At 43.6% G+C, this 16002-nt stretch overlaps 1 protein-coding gene across 2 annotated transcripts in view; it reads left to right on the top strand.

Moving 5' to 3' along the window:
- LOC132453955 (tudor domain-containing protein 7A-like) overlaps positions 1-15871 on the top strand; it is a 57688-nt gene extending 41817 nt beyond the window's left edge. For both annotated transcript variants that reach the window (XM_060047058.1, XM_060047057.1), the window contains 3 exons: positions 644-837; positions 988-1148; positions 15155-15871. In XM_060047058.1, coding sequence (XP_059903041.1) covers positions 644-837; positions 988-1148; positions 15155-15399 — 600 coding nt within the window. In that variant the 3' untranslated portion in view covers positions 15400-15871. The remainder of the gene's footprint in view (positions 1-643; positions 838-987; positions 1149-15154) is intronic.
- The last annotated feature ends 131 nt before the right edge of the window (positions 15872-16002 follow it).

Below are 16002 nucleotides of genomic sequence, written 5' to 3'. Positions count from 1 at the left end.
GTGGAGCTTGTTCTGAACAGCCGTTGATATTGATGATCTCAAAAGTTAGGCTTCATTGGCAATATATACAGATATAGGGTTACATACATAAGACATAGCGGTAACAGACATAAGACATAGGGTTACATACATAAGACATAGGGTTACATACATAAGACATAGTGTTGCATACATAAGACATAGGGTTGCATGCATAAGACATAGGGTTGCATGCATAAGACATAGGGTTGCATGCATAAGACATAGAGTTATATACATAATACATAGGGTTACATACATAAGACATAGGGTTACATACATAAGACATAGGGTTACATCCATAAGACATGGGTTACATACATAAGACATGGGGGTTACAGACATAAGATATAGGGTTACAGACATAGGACAAGGTTACAGACACAAGTCATAGGGTTACATCAGTGTTACAGAGACAACACCAACAAACACGATAGGCCCTCATACGCAAGCATAGAGGAACCTTCAGTTGAAGCAGAACTACAAATCCCTTCTGAAACATGGACACTGTCCAGTTCCTTCATTAGCATGGAATTATTTTATGGACTTTGACTTGTAAGCTAATTAAAAACGCCAAAGACATAATGCATAGAATCTCAGTCTCTGTATCTGTCTCTCCCTCCAGGCGGGTCAGAACATGGATGTGTTCGTCCCGGTCGCGTGTCACCCCGGGCACTTTGTGGTGCAGCCCTGGCAGGACCTGTACAAGCTGGTGGTGCTGATGGGGGAGATGGTGCTGTACTACAACCAGAGCCAGACCTCCTCCAGCATCCCGCTGCTGCACAAAGAGCACGTCTACGCCGCCAAAATAGACCGCAAGTAGGACAACCGCTGCAGTCAGCCTGCAACACCGCACCTACACCTCTCTGTGCATGGTGGAGGAATGACCTGATCAGTCGTCCTTCCTCCGCCACCTCTGGTCCCCGGCCTCCCTCTAGCTGGTATGTAACGCGGGTCTCTCTCCCCCAGCTGGCACCGGGTGTTGCTGAAGGGGGTTCTGTCCACCGGCCTGGTGTCTGTGTATGAGCTGGACTACGGCCAATACGAGCTGGTGAGCAGCAGCCAGCTGAGGTCCCTGATCCCCGAGTTCAGACAGCTGCCCTTCCAGGCGGTCACCGCCCAGCTTGCCGGTGAGTCCCCCCCCCCTCCTCTTGTTGGGTCTGTGACCTGGTGCTGGGATACTGAGCTTTAATTTCACTCTAACGTATGGTAGGAAGTAAGGCTGGGCGGTATATCGATATTTTAAATATATCGATATTTTTTCAAACGAGATATGGAACGAGATACTATCGTCACATCGATATATTTAATTTGCGTTGAGATTACAGCACATTTGCTCCAAAAAAGCCGTTCCACGCCTCCCGCCTACTATTTCCTCACTCTGCTTCAGAGTCCTGCATGGGTTACCGCGGGTACCTGACGGGTGACCCACACAATTTGGATGAAACGGGTGAAAAATAATGTACTGTTTTTCGGGTGCGGTCGGGTCGGACACCTGAACAACACGGGACGGTCGCGGGTTTTGAGATTGCAATTGTCAAGGCCAAATAAAAAAATCATTATTAGTGACACATCATTTGAAAATGATGAGAGCAGTGCCTGAGCAGTGCCCCTGCACACACTATCGGACGCAGAGGATTCCAGTGATGAGGCTCCGCAGTATCGGGACGAAGTTACTGCTTGCATTACATTACAAAACACCTAAAGATGACTCTTTTGGTGTGTTATCGTGGTGGGGAGAGCACGGTTGTTCATTGCTCAGATTACCAGATTTATGCTCGCTATCCCTGCTTAGTGCATCCAGCGCAGCAAGCGTTTGAGACTTCTCCGGTGCTGGATATGATATTCAGGAGCGGAGGAGTCAACTAAAACCGTCCACAGTGGATGATTGCTGGCTTTTCTTGCACAGCAATCTAAAGCACCACAGCAAACACTAAATAGTGTAATTCCCCGGTGTTCCATCTTCCATCCTCGTCTAATTTCCTTCCTGTGCGGTTGGAGCGCGGCAACGGCAACTATTTTATTGTTTCAACAAATATCGATATATATCTTATATTGACATTCTGCTTGAAAATATCGAGATATGAATTTTGATATGAAAGTTATGGACATGTAGGCACTAGAAACGTAACTAGCCGGTTCTGCCCAGAAGCAGGGTCCTGGTCACGACGCAGAGACGTGTATCCGCCCACCATGGGTCGGTAGTGGACGTTCAGTCCTCCCAGAGCTTAACAGCGGTTGGATAAGGCAGCGCTGGGCCCTTGTGTCTACGTTAACGTGACGGGTCAATGTTCGGGTCATGGTTCTGTGATGCTGACCTTCTGTGGGTGTCTCGGTGTTACGGTGTCCAATATACATAAAATCAGCAGCCTTTGGATAACCCAACATAAAGACTGATGACAGGTTTTCGGGGAGAAAACAATGTTTTACTGGTTGACGGTGATCTTACGGTTTCACGCATGTGAAACAAGTATCAGCCACAAAGAAAAAAAAACTCAGCAGAAATGGCCTAGGTGGTTACCACATAACAGTAAAGAAAAATTGTAAAGGAAAAACCCTAAAGCATACTGCCTGGGAGTAGCAGGTTATCTAACTCCAGTGCCCGACAGCGGTCCAATAAAACAGTGGAAGCTATCTGCCTACTCTTACTCTTACCTTAGCGTGCAGAAAGTAAGGGTAAAAACAAATGTAACATCTTTTAGAAAAGTTGACAAGCAGATTACAAAAGGTACAAGTGTGCAAAGCAGCACAAGCCCAAGCGCACCCAGCACTACCGCGTGACATCCCTACCCTTAAAGAAATAAATTGGGGGGTTGACTTAGGCAGTATTTAAACCAGCAGCCAAACATATTTCAGAATATATACATATATGACATGATATATACATGACATATACTCATCAACTTCAGCTGACTACTCTGCCGCAGTTCAACTGGAAAGGGAAAGGTATTTAGAAAAAAAAAATATATATATTTACACTTCCTATCTATACGCGAGAAAGCATCTGCCACAACATTTTCGTGTCCGTGAATGTGCCTTATATTAATTAGGGATGGGTCAGAATATTCGATCATCGTTCCCGAGGGTCAAAGCCGATTTTTAACCTTTGGACCGTTAATTTATTTTTCCCATTCCAATAAACAAGAATTAACGGACGGAACTAATGTTGGACAGGTGTCCAAGGGCATTATCCCGCTTATACCATGGTCACTTGCCATAAAAAATAAATTAAGACCATTCATTTATAGGGGGATTATTTGTTTATCAACACGGCGGATGCGCTCGCAGAATGATCGCAAAAATAACATTTGTTTGGCCGGTTGCCATGGTTATCTCGTGTGGTTAATTTGCAGTTGCGGTGTTAATTAGCGATGTCAGCTGTTACATTAAACTGTAATCAGAAAACGAGGTTATATGCTATAGATAGTATTTGTGGTATAAAGGCTGGGACGAATTTCGAATTATAAATATGTACACTTTATGTTGAAGGTATAGACCGTTGCGATTCCCATTGAAACGAATGGCGCAGTGTAGGGGTGTACGGTATAAACGGTGCTGAAGGTATACCGGTGTGAATTTGCGCTACGGTATGGATTTTGACGTTACCTCGGGACCGGTGTGACCGGTAGACAATGTTGTGTGTAACGCGTAACAAAGTAATGCGTTAATACAGTTCCCTAACTACTTTTTCATGTAAAAAGTAAAGTTACAAGCAACTACTGAAAATATGGTAACGAAACATAGTTCCTTTTTCAATTCGGCACCACGTTACTTTTCCCAGGGACAGATTGACAGCGATACTGCCTTCTCAGGCAGTATGCTATTGCGCAAGTTCGCAGGTGCGCAGCAAGCGCTCCTGCGTGCTTGCGCAATAGTCCCTTCACGAGCTCTCATTCCACAACGTACGAGACAGACGCCGGTAGCGTGAAGCCATCTCTGCAATCAGACATTGCTTCCGCAGGCATTTTGAAAGCCAGTCCTTGCCAGTGGTGGAACGAGATGAAAAAACGTTGTCACTGTTTACCTGTCTAAGGACATGGTTCCCTTTCAAAATGTCAATAGAAAGGGCTTTAAAGAGATGGTCAAAACACTCGATCCCAGGTACGCGTTACATGCCCGCACACACTTCAGCCAAATTGAGATGCCAAAACTATACGGCGAGGTCCGCAAGCAAGTGGAGAAACAAATCCATACTATTAAACATTAGTGTTTTTCAGAGATGGAATTAACTTGAGAAAAGATTTAAAAAAAAAAAAATGCGGTTTTGCTGCCTTTCCAGTATTTTACCCCTTCAGAGGCATTTATATCGAAATTAGAAGATAAAATTAACATACCGTGATCTAATACCGTTACCGTCTATTCCTCAAATCATACCGTGAGATACATTTTAGTCCATACCGTACAGCCCTAGCGCAGTGATTATTCTTCAAAACGAGAGCTGGTAAATTGTGAAAAATTTATTAAACTATCAGACAATGCGGTTATATGCGATAGACCCTAGAGTATCTGTGGTATAAAGGCTGGGACGAATTATAAATATGTACTCTATGTTGAAAGTATAGACTGATTCAGCCTTTGTACCACAGGTACTATAGGGCAGGGGTTTTCAAAGTGTGAGAGAGTGAGCCCCCCCTCAGAACCAATTTCAGCTGAGCCCCCCACCCCCCAATTGTTTTTTCTAAATCCCTGTGTTTTGAAAGATCTTTTAATTATTTTACACATTTTAAACATCTGTGATCATGTCTTAAACATCTGTGATCATATTTTACACATTTTAAACATCTTTTTGAAACATTCTAAACATAATTTAAAATACATTTGAACATCTTAATCTGTAAACTGCCAGTTTAGCCTCCTTTTTAGCTCACCTCTACCTGATTGGGAGCAATGAGTTTGCGTCTTTGACTTTGACTTTGCGCCTTCGTCTTCGCGTGTTTTTCTGTACCTTTTTCTGGTTTGAATTTTTTCTCACGTGTGCTGAAGAGCTCTGGCGCCCCCCAGGGGAGGCGCGCCTCAGTTTGAAAACCACTGCTATTCGGTCTATACTAGCGTATAACAGTGTTTTGGGATAACAGTTGAATGCATTTTGCACAAATTTACCAGCTTTCGTTTTGAAGGCTGAACCGACAATTTAACTGGAACTACTTAGCAGGTAGTTGTTTTTTTGCGTTTAAGATGCTGTGATTTCTTGCCGACGATCCATGGCTGCCTTTGTGAATGTCAGCACTAGGCCTGTCGCGATAAGCAATAAATCAATTAATAGCGTGATAAATAAAAATGAGCGATATTTTTTTGCCGGCCACAATAATTTCCATTTGCACTCTTTTTTTTAAAATCATTGCTTTATTGGCCTAATCTGAGAAGAAATCTATTCCATAAACAGAAATATTATAGGCCTTTATTACACGGGTCTTCTCAATGACGTTGAATGCTCCGTTCACTTGCATAGATAGTAGTCCGATAGTAGTAACTTGTCACTCCCAGCGTCTTCGGTTGCTAAGCAACGTCAACGTCTATTTCTCTGCTGAACAACACTACGAATGCTGCTAACAAATAAATTGTAAAAAGACACACCATGTGAAGTTATTTTTTCGTTTTGGCAAGTAGCTGTGTAATAAGCGGGATAATGTATAGAACGTCGACGGCCATTATTGAAACTAAGCCCCTTCAGGGCGAAGCAAGACACCTCCGCTGCGCGTCGGTGTCCTGTTCACCCTCTCGGGGCTTATTTTCCCGATAGTGACCGGCGTTCTATACATTATATGTATTTATGTATATTATATTTATTTAGCAGAATAGGCATAAGTAACAAATGTCTGGTCTAATCGGGCTCGGGCTCATAATTACAGGGCACAACGAGTAAACCCCCTTGAGCATTTTTTGTTAAAATAGACCGAATCCATTTTATTTATTTTTTGTTTTAATTTATTCTGGATATTTTAAATGAATTCAGACTTCCAGTTCCAGTGTTCTTTAAAAATAAAAGTTTATTGATCTTCGAAAGGGTGTACTTGCTTTATTATGCCATTATCATTATATTAGTTGAAAAATGGCAATATTATCGCTTATCGCAATAATTTCTGGGGCAATTAATCGCCCAGAAAAATTTGTTATCAGGCGTAGTCGGCGAATCGAATCGAATAATCGATTTTTCGTTCATACCTCCCACCGATTATTCAACCATGAAAAATTGGAGTTATTCACATCCCTAAAATTAGTATTGAAGGCTTGCAGTATAAGACACCAACGCATTAGTTGGTTGTGGTTGCACATCCGATCCAGAAAGGTTAATGGGTTGTGATCTGTATAGGCAGTCACCGGCTGTGCCGGACCACCAATGTATACCTCAAAGTGTTGGAGCGCTAACACTAATGCAAGGGCTTATTTCTCAATGGTGGAGTAGGCGCATTGATGGCAGTTAAAACGGGATGTTTCAGGCCGTCGTTACCGTGCTACATCAGTACTGCACCAGCTCCTAGGTCACTTACATCTACTGCGAGAACTACGGCTCTGTTCGCTTATATTGACGTTTACGTAGCCAGAGGCCGGGCTCCACAGGCAGCCCTGGCTTATTGGTTCACAGCCCTGCGGAGCCCGCAGCCAGGCTGCGGAGTAGGGCTGAACGATTTCAGGGAAAGATCTAATTGCGATTTTTCTGGCAGATATTTCTTCATGATTTTCTTCAAATCAAGCTTATGTGATATTCACAATGTACAGTAATATTTACAAACATGACATCAAACCATTAGAACATTACATGCCATTACTGGAAATCGATTATCGAAAGCACATAACACAGTATTCATTATCTACCATTGATGATAAATAATCTGTTATTATAATATTAATTATTCAAACTAGGTATTTGTAAGGGCTTCAAAATAAGCTATGCAGACTATACTGAAGACAATGGACACACATCAGATTAAATCCGTATGAATGAATGAATTAAGAAAAACACACTCGCTCACAAACACACACTCACACAAACACACACTCACACAAACACACACTTAACAATTGCAAGTTGCAGCCTGTGTCCAAAACTTTGAAGTCTGGTCCACTGATTAAGTTCCATAGCTTTGATGAGGTATGCTGCATTGTCGGTTGTGATGCACATCTGGTCCTCTTCTTTCAGACCCCAGCTTGACAGACACTCAATCCCAGCGCAATATTCTCTCCGGTGTGGTCAGTGGGAAAGTATGCCGTCTTCAGGCAGCGACTTTTCAACTCAAAGTTGTCATTTAGGAAATGCACAGTCAGGTTAAGATACGGCTCGTCGTTCTGCTTGACCACATATCAGTAGTTGCTTCAGTCCTTGAGGTAAAAAATAGGCCCAATGCTAGGCCCAGATTTTTTTTATTTAGTTTTACTAATCAAGAGTTGGCCTGATTTGACTAAGGCCTAAAAGAAAAAAAAGTTTGGTTCCTGTTGGTTGTCAGTTGAGGTCATGGGTAGGTAGGGAATTTATTTTATTTTTTCCAGTGGCAGCGAATGATAGGTAGGTTGTTTTCATTTAAAAGCGAGAAAATTTGTATAGTATGAAGAGGTGCTGTACCAAAACGTTTGCATCAAAAAAATGCTTGTACTTGCAAACTGCTTTCAACTGAATGGTAAGAATAGATCTCCATGCAATTCGTAGTCCAAGCTTTAATACATTTTTTTATTAAAGCTCATAAAATAATTTGGGTCGCACATAATTTGACATGGTCGGTCGGAAACCGGAACCAAACAAAAAAAAATTTAGGCCTAATTGGCTTTGCATCCTTCCCTTCTGCCCTTATTGTCCAAGACATGCTGCCCACCAGCTTTCAAAGTAAAATGCTGCCACTGGTGGATTTGTATAAATTCAAATAAGTATTCCTCCCTGCTATTTTGTAGTTCACCAAAAACAACCTGTAACAACTTGAGTCTCACATACTTATGCCACCATACGCCACAAACAGTGCAAGCAGGCCAATGGCAACTAAGCGAGCAGTCCTTCCTCCCTCACTTTACAAACCACCAGCCGCCACTGGTGGCTACTACTGAAAAAATTCTACAGAACGATCTGTAATATCCAACAATGCCAAGGAAACGTCTAAGCTCACGATGTGTTGTGGGGGCGGGAAAATTGAGAATGGCCTCAACTTTAGAGTGCACAGGGCGCACTTCCCCGCCACGAACCACTTTTCCCAAGTACACAACCTTAGCTTGACCGAATTCATTCTTCGCTGAGTTTACGGTCAGATTTGCAGTATCATGAGTAATGGCTGAGGTAAGACCTGGAACATCAGAAAACAAATTCAGATCGAAAGAAAAAAGAACTAATAAGAGGAATAAGATAATGTTGGAAAAAAAAGAATTCAGATCCAAGAAGATTTCTGAAATTTTCTATCTTCCCTGAACCACCTCAACAACAGGGCAATGAACACCCTACTCCCCAAGAAGCAATGCGGCAGTTTCACGCTGCGTTGGTGCTGAGGTAAGGGCGCAGATTGACGCGTCACAGGCAGAGCGATGGCAGTTTCAGCTCTAGCTGTACTGGACAGCGCCACCGCTGAATCAATCCATTCAACGGGGTCGTTGATTACAACAGCGGCATCGCTCTCACAATTGCGTTTCAGCATGTTGATATGACACAAGCGAGATGTCTTCCTCCTGTCTGGTGTGGCTATGACATAATTAACTTCACGACACGATATAAACCGGTGTAGCGCTGAAGAGCGGAGCCGAGAATGGGGAGAAGCACCATCACTTTATCACCAGGTTTAAACTCACGAGCGACAGCTTTACGATCACAACGCTGTGTCATTCGTTTCTGGCTAACGCCATGTGATCTCGGCCAGCATCGATTCTCTGAGCACCTTCAACAAACCAAAGACGGTATGCCACAAAACAATTTCCGATGGGCTAAAAGCCAGCGACTCCTGTACTACTTCACGCACAGCAAACAAGGCAAAAGGGATGACTTCGTCCCAATCGCGGTTAAACTCAAGACAGAATGTGCGAAGCATTGATTTTAACGTTAAATGGAAACATTTGAGTGCGCCTCGTGTCTGCAGGTGATAACAGCTAGACGTGATGTGTTCAATACCCAGTTGTCGCATGGCTTGTTTAAACACTTTGGACGTGAAGTTAGTGCCCTGATCGGTTTGCACGATTTTCGGGAGGCCAAAGGTAGAGAAAAAAGCCACGAGTACCTGAAAGGGGTAGTTCGGAATTCTGGATATAGGGCCTGATTCACAAGTTAGCCTTGGTGTTCTTAATCATTGGAGACGGTTATCAACACATTTCATTCAGTCCTTCTAGTTGCAGAGGTCGCTCGTGCTAGGCTAGCGCACGGTAACGGGCAATACTAGCTTGCTAATAAAACAGTCGTATCCACTCCACAGTACATCCGAGGTAAATCAATTATAACGCCAGACTATAGATGTGAATGTCTATGTTGATAGAATAATGTTAGAAATAAAGCTAACCTTGCATCGCATGAATCATCGCATTTTGAGGGACTACTTTCTCAGCAGCAGCGGAATTTAACCTAGGTATCAGTCTGCCGCTGACGTAGCCTACTATCAGGAATATAACACTGCTGCTGAGACACAGCAAGTCCCTCAAAATGCAATGCAAGATTGGTTTTATTTCTAACATTTTTCTATCAACAGACATTTACATCGACCGTCCGCCCTAGGTCCAAAATTCCGAACTACCCCTTTAATGACGGCAGAGGCGGTGATCGTTCAGAGTGCGGCAGCCTCGGGAAAACGGGAACTTAGCGGTGAGCGAATACTCCTTGCCTGACGCGGCAACGGACCAAAGCAGTCGAGAATGACATGTTCAAACGATTCAGTCATGACGGGTATCGGCTGAAACGGAGCGGGGGAATACGCTGGTTCGGCTTGCCTGTGACTTGGCATAAATGACACGTCTTGCAATATTTCGCAACGTCACCTTTGAGACCTGGCCAAAAGAACTGACGCAAGATGCGATCCAACGTTTTATTAATGCCTAAATGACCGGAGAAATTATTATCATGGGCCAAGCACAGGATATCATTTCGACAAGGGGTGGCCTGCTTGAGCACCCGCCACTCATCTTTTGCAGAGGCCGTTAGGGGCCTCCATTTGCGCATCAAAACCCTGTCTCTAAAAAAATAACCCTGGGGCATAGACTCAATATCTTTCTCAGACACAGCGTCCGTAAATTGAGACGAGAGGGAGGGATCATTATTTGTTGAAGAATGAGTTGCTCGCGATTAAGCAACCTTTTTAGGAACGCAAGGAAGCACCGACAGTGGAGCAGACTTATTTGATTTCTCCTCGCTACCGACAGGCAAAGGACGAGCAATAAAGTATCATACAGATGAACAAGCTCCTCATCAGCTTCCTGGTCAGGTCTCGCTGACCTTTTGGGCCACTGCTCGCGTAACAACATTGGCGTGAAAAACCTCCGGAAATTCACTCTCAAATCGTCAGAACAAACAGGTTCTGGAGTGTTCGTTAAGACAGGTCTTGGAAAAACAAATGCCAAATCTTTGACAGGGAGAGAAGGACGAATGCTCATCTTAAATTCACCGGTAATTCAACTGGAAACGAGTGAAACCTCATGGAGAGGTAACAAAACCCATTTCAAGTACATTCTACGGTATAAGACTGGTCATCGATAGGCAACACACCCTCCAACAAACTCTGAAGCTGCAGTGTCATGAAGCATTTTTATAGGCACGCGCAAATCAGGCGCACCCGGCAAAGTGACAAACGCATCCGTAATAAATGTTGCAAAAGCTTGACAAAATTTCTCGTCTTTCCGAGGCGTCGGGGGAAGTGAAGTAATACAATTAGCATTCTCATGGAACGAATTGGACTACGAATTGCATGGAGAGCTATTCTTACCATTCAGTTGAAAGCAGTTTGCAAGTACATGCCCACGCCTTTTACAATGTCCATAGCAGTGTTCACTTTAGCCGGCTATAGCCGGACATTGGCCGATTGCACGCACGCATGGCCGGTATAATAAAATGTAAATGGCCCACATGTCCGAGAAAAAAAAGAAAGAAGTTTGCATTTATGTATGAATTAATCAGTAGCATATGAAAACCAGTAGCGGTTCCTGGCCGAGCTCACCAGGGAGGCAAACACGAACGTGAAATTCATGAACGCGCGCAGTGCACCCGCACATGCATACACATGTCACTCAGTGGCCACGCTATTGAACGCTGATTGGCTGTCATCACGCAAAATTCGCGTCAAAGGTTAAATATTTCAACTCGAGCGAATTTGTCGCGGCACAAATCCTCGTGAACACGCTCGCCTGTGCACGGCGAAAGTGTGGCGCGACAAATCAAAACTTGTCGCCGGTTTTCTCTCGCGAAAAATTCGGCCGATACGCGTCTCTACGTTCTCTTTGTATGGGATCTTGTCGCCCCGTCGCGTTTGGTGTGAACGCACAAATCTTTCACGACTGGGCAAAGCTGGCCAAAATCACCAGTACAATCCCTGTGTCCAGTGTTCCTGCGGAACGAGGCTTTTCTCTCCAAAACAGGATTAAAACCTCTATCAGAAACCGCCTAGCTGAGGAAAAGGTGACGAGGCTGATGCGCATATCGAGCCTTGGGCCGGGGTTGAAAGACTTAAAGGGGACATATTATCCCACCAGGTGTGAGTATGATTAGCCTTACAAGCCGTTTCGAAAATCTGCCCCGTATGACATCACTAGTGGGCGTGTCCACCTAGATCTGTGCTGGATAGATCAGTCTACCAGCCTACCCTGTGGACTGAAGTAAACAATCTATCCAGCGCAGATCTAGCTGGACACGCCCACTACTGATGTCATATGGGGCAGATTTTCGAAACGGCTTGTAAGGCTAATCACACTCACACCTGGTGGTATAATATGTCCCCTTTAAACTTTTCCCGAGCAGCGGAGCACTTCCATGCCATGAAGTTGCGCCGAAAGTAGCCTGCAAGAATTGCAATTATAGAATTAATTATTTTTTACCAGTTTACCATTTTTGCCAAGAATGGCTATGTTTTTTGCCTAGGCTAATTTATTAAATGGCATTTATTGAAGCAACTTAGTTTGTGTCGTTTGTCGTTTAAATGTGGACTTTGTGATTATTTAATTATTAGTAGATAACGTCCGGAAGATATCCCAAATGTCCGATATTCTGGAATAGTGTCGGACATTTGTCCACCCAAGAAAAAGTCAGTAACGCTGATCTCTAAAACTAGTCACTCTTTTCTCATCGCTCCGAGTGCTGTCAGCTACGGTTTCCTGAGCCGGCATAAAGGTCTTCTGAAAGGCAAAGTATGGAGGCTGAGCAGGACAAAAATTCATACCTGTATGAGCTTAAGCCTTTTCATCCGACCTCAGGGCGGCGTCGGATGGTTTGGAATCCAAGGGTAAAATCTAATGGTGGGCAGTCATCGGCGTTAACGGCTGCGTTATCGCGAAACTTTTATTGGCCGATAAAAAAAATATCGCCGTTAATCTATTTTCAAAGTTGGGTTGGGAGCTGGGCATAGGCGCATTTTGTACACACCACTTGTATAAAAAAATAAAAACTTGAGTTGAATTATTGTAACGTGAGGGTTCGATATGTGGTGGTTGATCACTCTTTAGGAGAATAAACAGCAGGGAGACGGTCGGATGACTTTCTCAAGCAGTACTTTACTTTACTTTTCAACTCACAACACTTCCTTGTTCGGACCCATCACGTGACTGAACTAACCAATCAGAAGCTAGAATTTAGACTGAGGTAAACGTGAGGGAATCAGGCAGATTCAACAGAATATCCTTTTCTCTACACAGCGCCCCCTTCAGCTTCGTAGTAGATATTTTACAACACCGTCGTAACAATTCGTTGACGACCCTTCCCCATGCACTTCTACGCTAGCCATGTGCATTTGTTTTCAAAGAAACCGGCGAATGCGTGGAGCCATGTCAGAAGTAGATGTTCATAAAGTGTAGACAAGGTTATACATTTTTAAAATGGTATATTTGTATTGCAATAAAAATAAATCCATCCTTTTTTATAGTTGACGGGGAGAATTTATATCCTAGATTATAATTGTTTTATCTTTGGTTGAACAGAACATTCAGTGTAAGAGTGTTGGCCAACATAATAATCTAAATAAACTAGAACCTGGATTCGGGTATTCAGCCTGTATCTGGGGGACGAGACAGACGAACAGCAAAACACCCATGGAAACAAAGGTGTTTCCATGGTTGCAACCAAGCAAGCTAGAAACATACAGGGCTCACAAGAAAATAATCGAGAAAACACATTTTTACAGGGCTCACAACAAAAGGGTAGAGCAAACACTTTTTTACAGAGACTCAACATCAAGAATACCACGAAGACAAATTTTATCCAAGGGTACTTTCAATTTCAAAAGCAACACGGCCAAGTCGGCATCTGATTTGCAGTCTTCTATTTCCTTTCAGTTCACGCTATTCCTGAAAAGCTCGCCCGTTTACTCGTGTCTGGCCTCTCTGTCGGTCAGTCTCCCTTGTCTCTTCTTCTGTTCCTCCGACATTGGGTTTCTCTGTCTCTTTTTAGTCGGCTGATCTATGATGAATGTAACAATCCCTTACTTGTGTTTGTATCGAGCCGGTTCCGTGTTTGGGGGTCTGTGCCGTAAAGCAATTCGTTACTTTGCGAGACCCGAGACTCCCGCGAGAGTTGTCGGCGGGTCGCCGGCAGAAACTTGCATGTTCCCTTTTTCCGCCAAGATGCGCTAGGGGGAGTCGAAACAACGACCAATCGAACATAAATGTATAATAGAAACCATCGCAATGACTCTTAACCTGTTATATTAAGGTAAAGTTGCATAGTTCCCCTTTCACTCGTGTCTGGTCTCTTTTCTGGTCCAACTTCTTTTTATTCTTTTGTTCCACCGTTCCACCGCCTCTTGGGTCCCTTATCAGTCGATTGATCCATGATGAATGCAACAATTGCCTCGCAACTGGCTGTTTATATCTAGCCGGTGCCATGTTTGGGGGTGTGTCTGTGCCGTAAAGCATTTTCGAAACTACAATCTGACTACATTTTCGAGGCGCGATTGGATACTTCCGCTGCGTCACATCCGGATTGTGTCAACAGAGCAAGTTGCATATTCGCTTTTTCCTTGGAGAAGCGACTTGGGGCAATGAAACACCCGCCAAACGACCCAGAAATGGTGGTAGAACGATCAGAACGACTTTCAACCTGCATAATTAAGGTTATTTTGGCTAAAATTGTTGCATAGTGGGCCTTTAAATATGTAAACATGTAAATATGTAAGTAATAATTGTGTAACATAAATATGTAAATGATCAACTGTCTAAACATTGTAAATACATTTCTAGCAAATTACCTCCAATATAAATGATATTAATTTATTCTACAACTTTCAAATATTTAACTTCTAAACCTTACATTATTATGGATTATTACACGGCTCTTCTCAATGCTGTAGACTGCTCCGTTCACTTGCATGGGCACTTCACAACTTCCGGCGGTGGATTATATTTGATAATTCACCGTTGCCAAGTATAATTGACAGCTGTCAAGGTAAACGAAAGGATTTTTTGCCGTTTGCCATTTTAATCTCGATTAATTCCAAAATTAATCTAGATTAAAAAAAAAAAAACTGCACACCACTAGTAAAAACAAATATAACATCTTTAGCAAAGTTGACAAGCGGATTACACAATGTATAAGTGTGCCAGCTTCTGTGCTCAGATGAGAGAGAGTGAGCCTCCATCTCCTACTTGGCTTTGTTTTTTTTCTGGTATTGTGGGCTCATGGTTTTATTATAGGTGGGTTATGTATGTATACATGTGTTGTGTTGTGTGTATGTATGCTGGCTGCTGGAACACCTACATTTCTCTCCTGAGATGAATAATCTTATGTCAGGGGGCTGCGCCAACAATCAAGGTGAGCCAATCCGCATCCTGCAGCCACAATGCTCCGCCTCCAGGAGGTGATTGATATGATTGAGTGCAGGAGTGAGAACAAAAAAAACAAGACATCAGTGCAAAACAAACAAAAGCAGCACAAGCCCAAGCGCACCCAGCACTACCACGTTACACTCGGTCTGACCTCAGTTGCCTCCTCTTCCTCCCTCTTCCCTCCCTCCGCTCCGTCGTCTTGTCGTCTCCCCTACTCCCCCAGGTGTCCCCCATGGGGGGTGGTCTGAGGAGGCGTCCATGGTGTTCAGGAACCACGTGGAGAAGCGTGCGCTTGTGGCCCAGGTGGAGAGCGTGCACGAGGGGTCGGAGGTCAAGGCCGGCTTGGGTGAGGTCAGCGAGCGGAGGTTGACAGTGTTCCTGGTGGACACCAGCGAAGAAGACAACGATGTGTGGATCCACAACATTATGACTGACCTTTGCGAGCTCCCCGCCACCAGCACCATCTAGAGGCCTTAAGCCGAATTGCATCCCCCAATCCATCATGGCAGCGTGTATATTGTTGATTTACTCTTGGAACTCTTAGCTCACGCTTTTATTTTGAAGCTCTTGCCCCACGCACCAGATTTACTGCTGTACCTAGTTGAGAGAAATGTTATTTTAGTTGGCCGACTGGTGCGGTTTTATTTGGTACATGGGAGGGTTGTGCTGTGAGCAGTAGATTTAGCATGTGTAAAAGAAAATTGGACCTTATCTTACTGTTTATGGATCACTTGTAATTTCGGCACATCAACGTTTTGTCTTGTTTTATAATTGTTTGGATTTGTTTTGACATTTTTTGTGTTGCATGTTGGCTCTTGTGTTTTTTTCTTTATTTTCCTGTACATAAGTTACGTTTGAAAAGTGAGGAAATTGCTTTGTTACCGCTGTCCTTCTCTTCATTTTGTTCATTAAAATAAGATTTACATGTTGTTCGAGAGTCTCTGGCCAGATGCTCCCTCACTGTGGTCTGGTCATCGTTAACCTAGGATATCTAATGTTGGATTTGTGAGACTAGGGTGTTTATCAAGAGACGCGGCAGGCCACACGCGCTCCTGGTGAGACGCGCACATG

Source organism: Gadus macrocephalus, chromosome 3 (genome assembly GCF_031168955.1).
Source record: "Gadus macrocephalus chromosome 3, ASM3116895v1".
Lineage (NCBI taxonomy): Eukaryota > Metazoa > Chordata > Actinopteri > Gadiformes > Gadidae > Gadus > Gadus macrocephalus.
The sequence above is the reverse complement of the archived record's forward strand: the minus strand, read 5'-3'. Positions and strand labels throughout refer to the sequence as shown.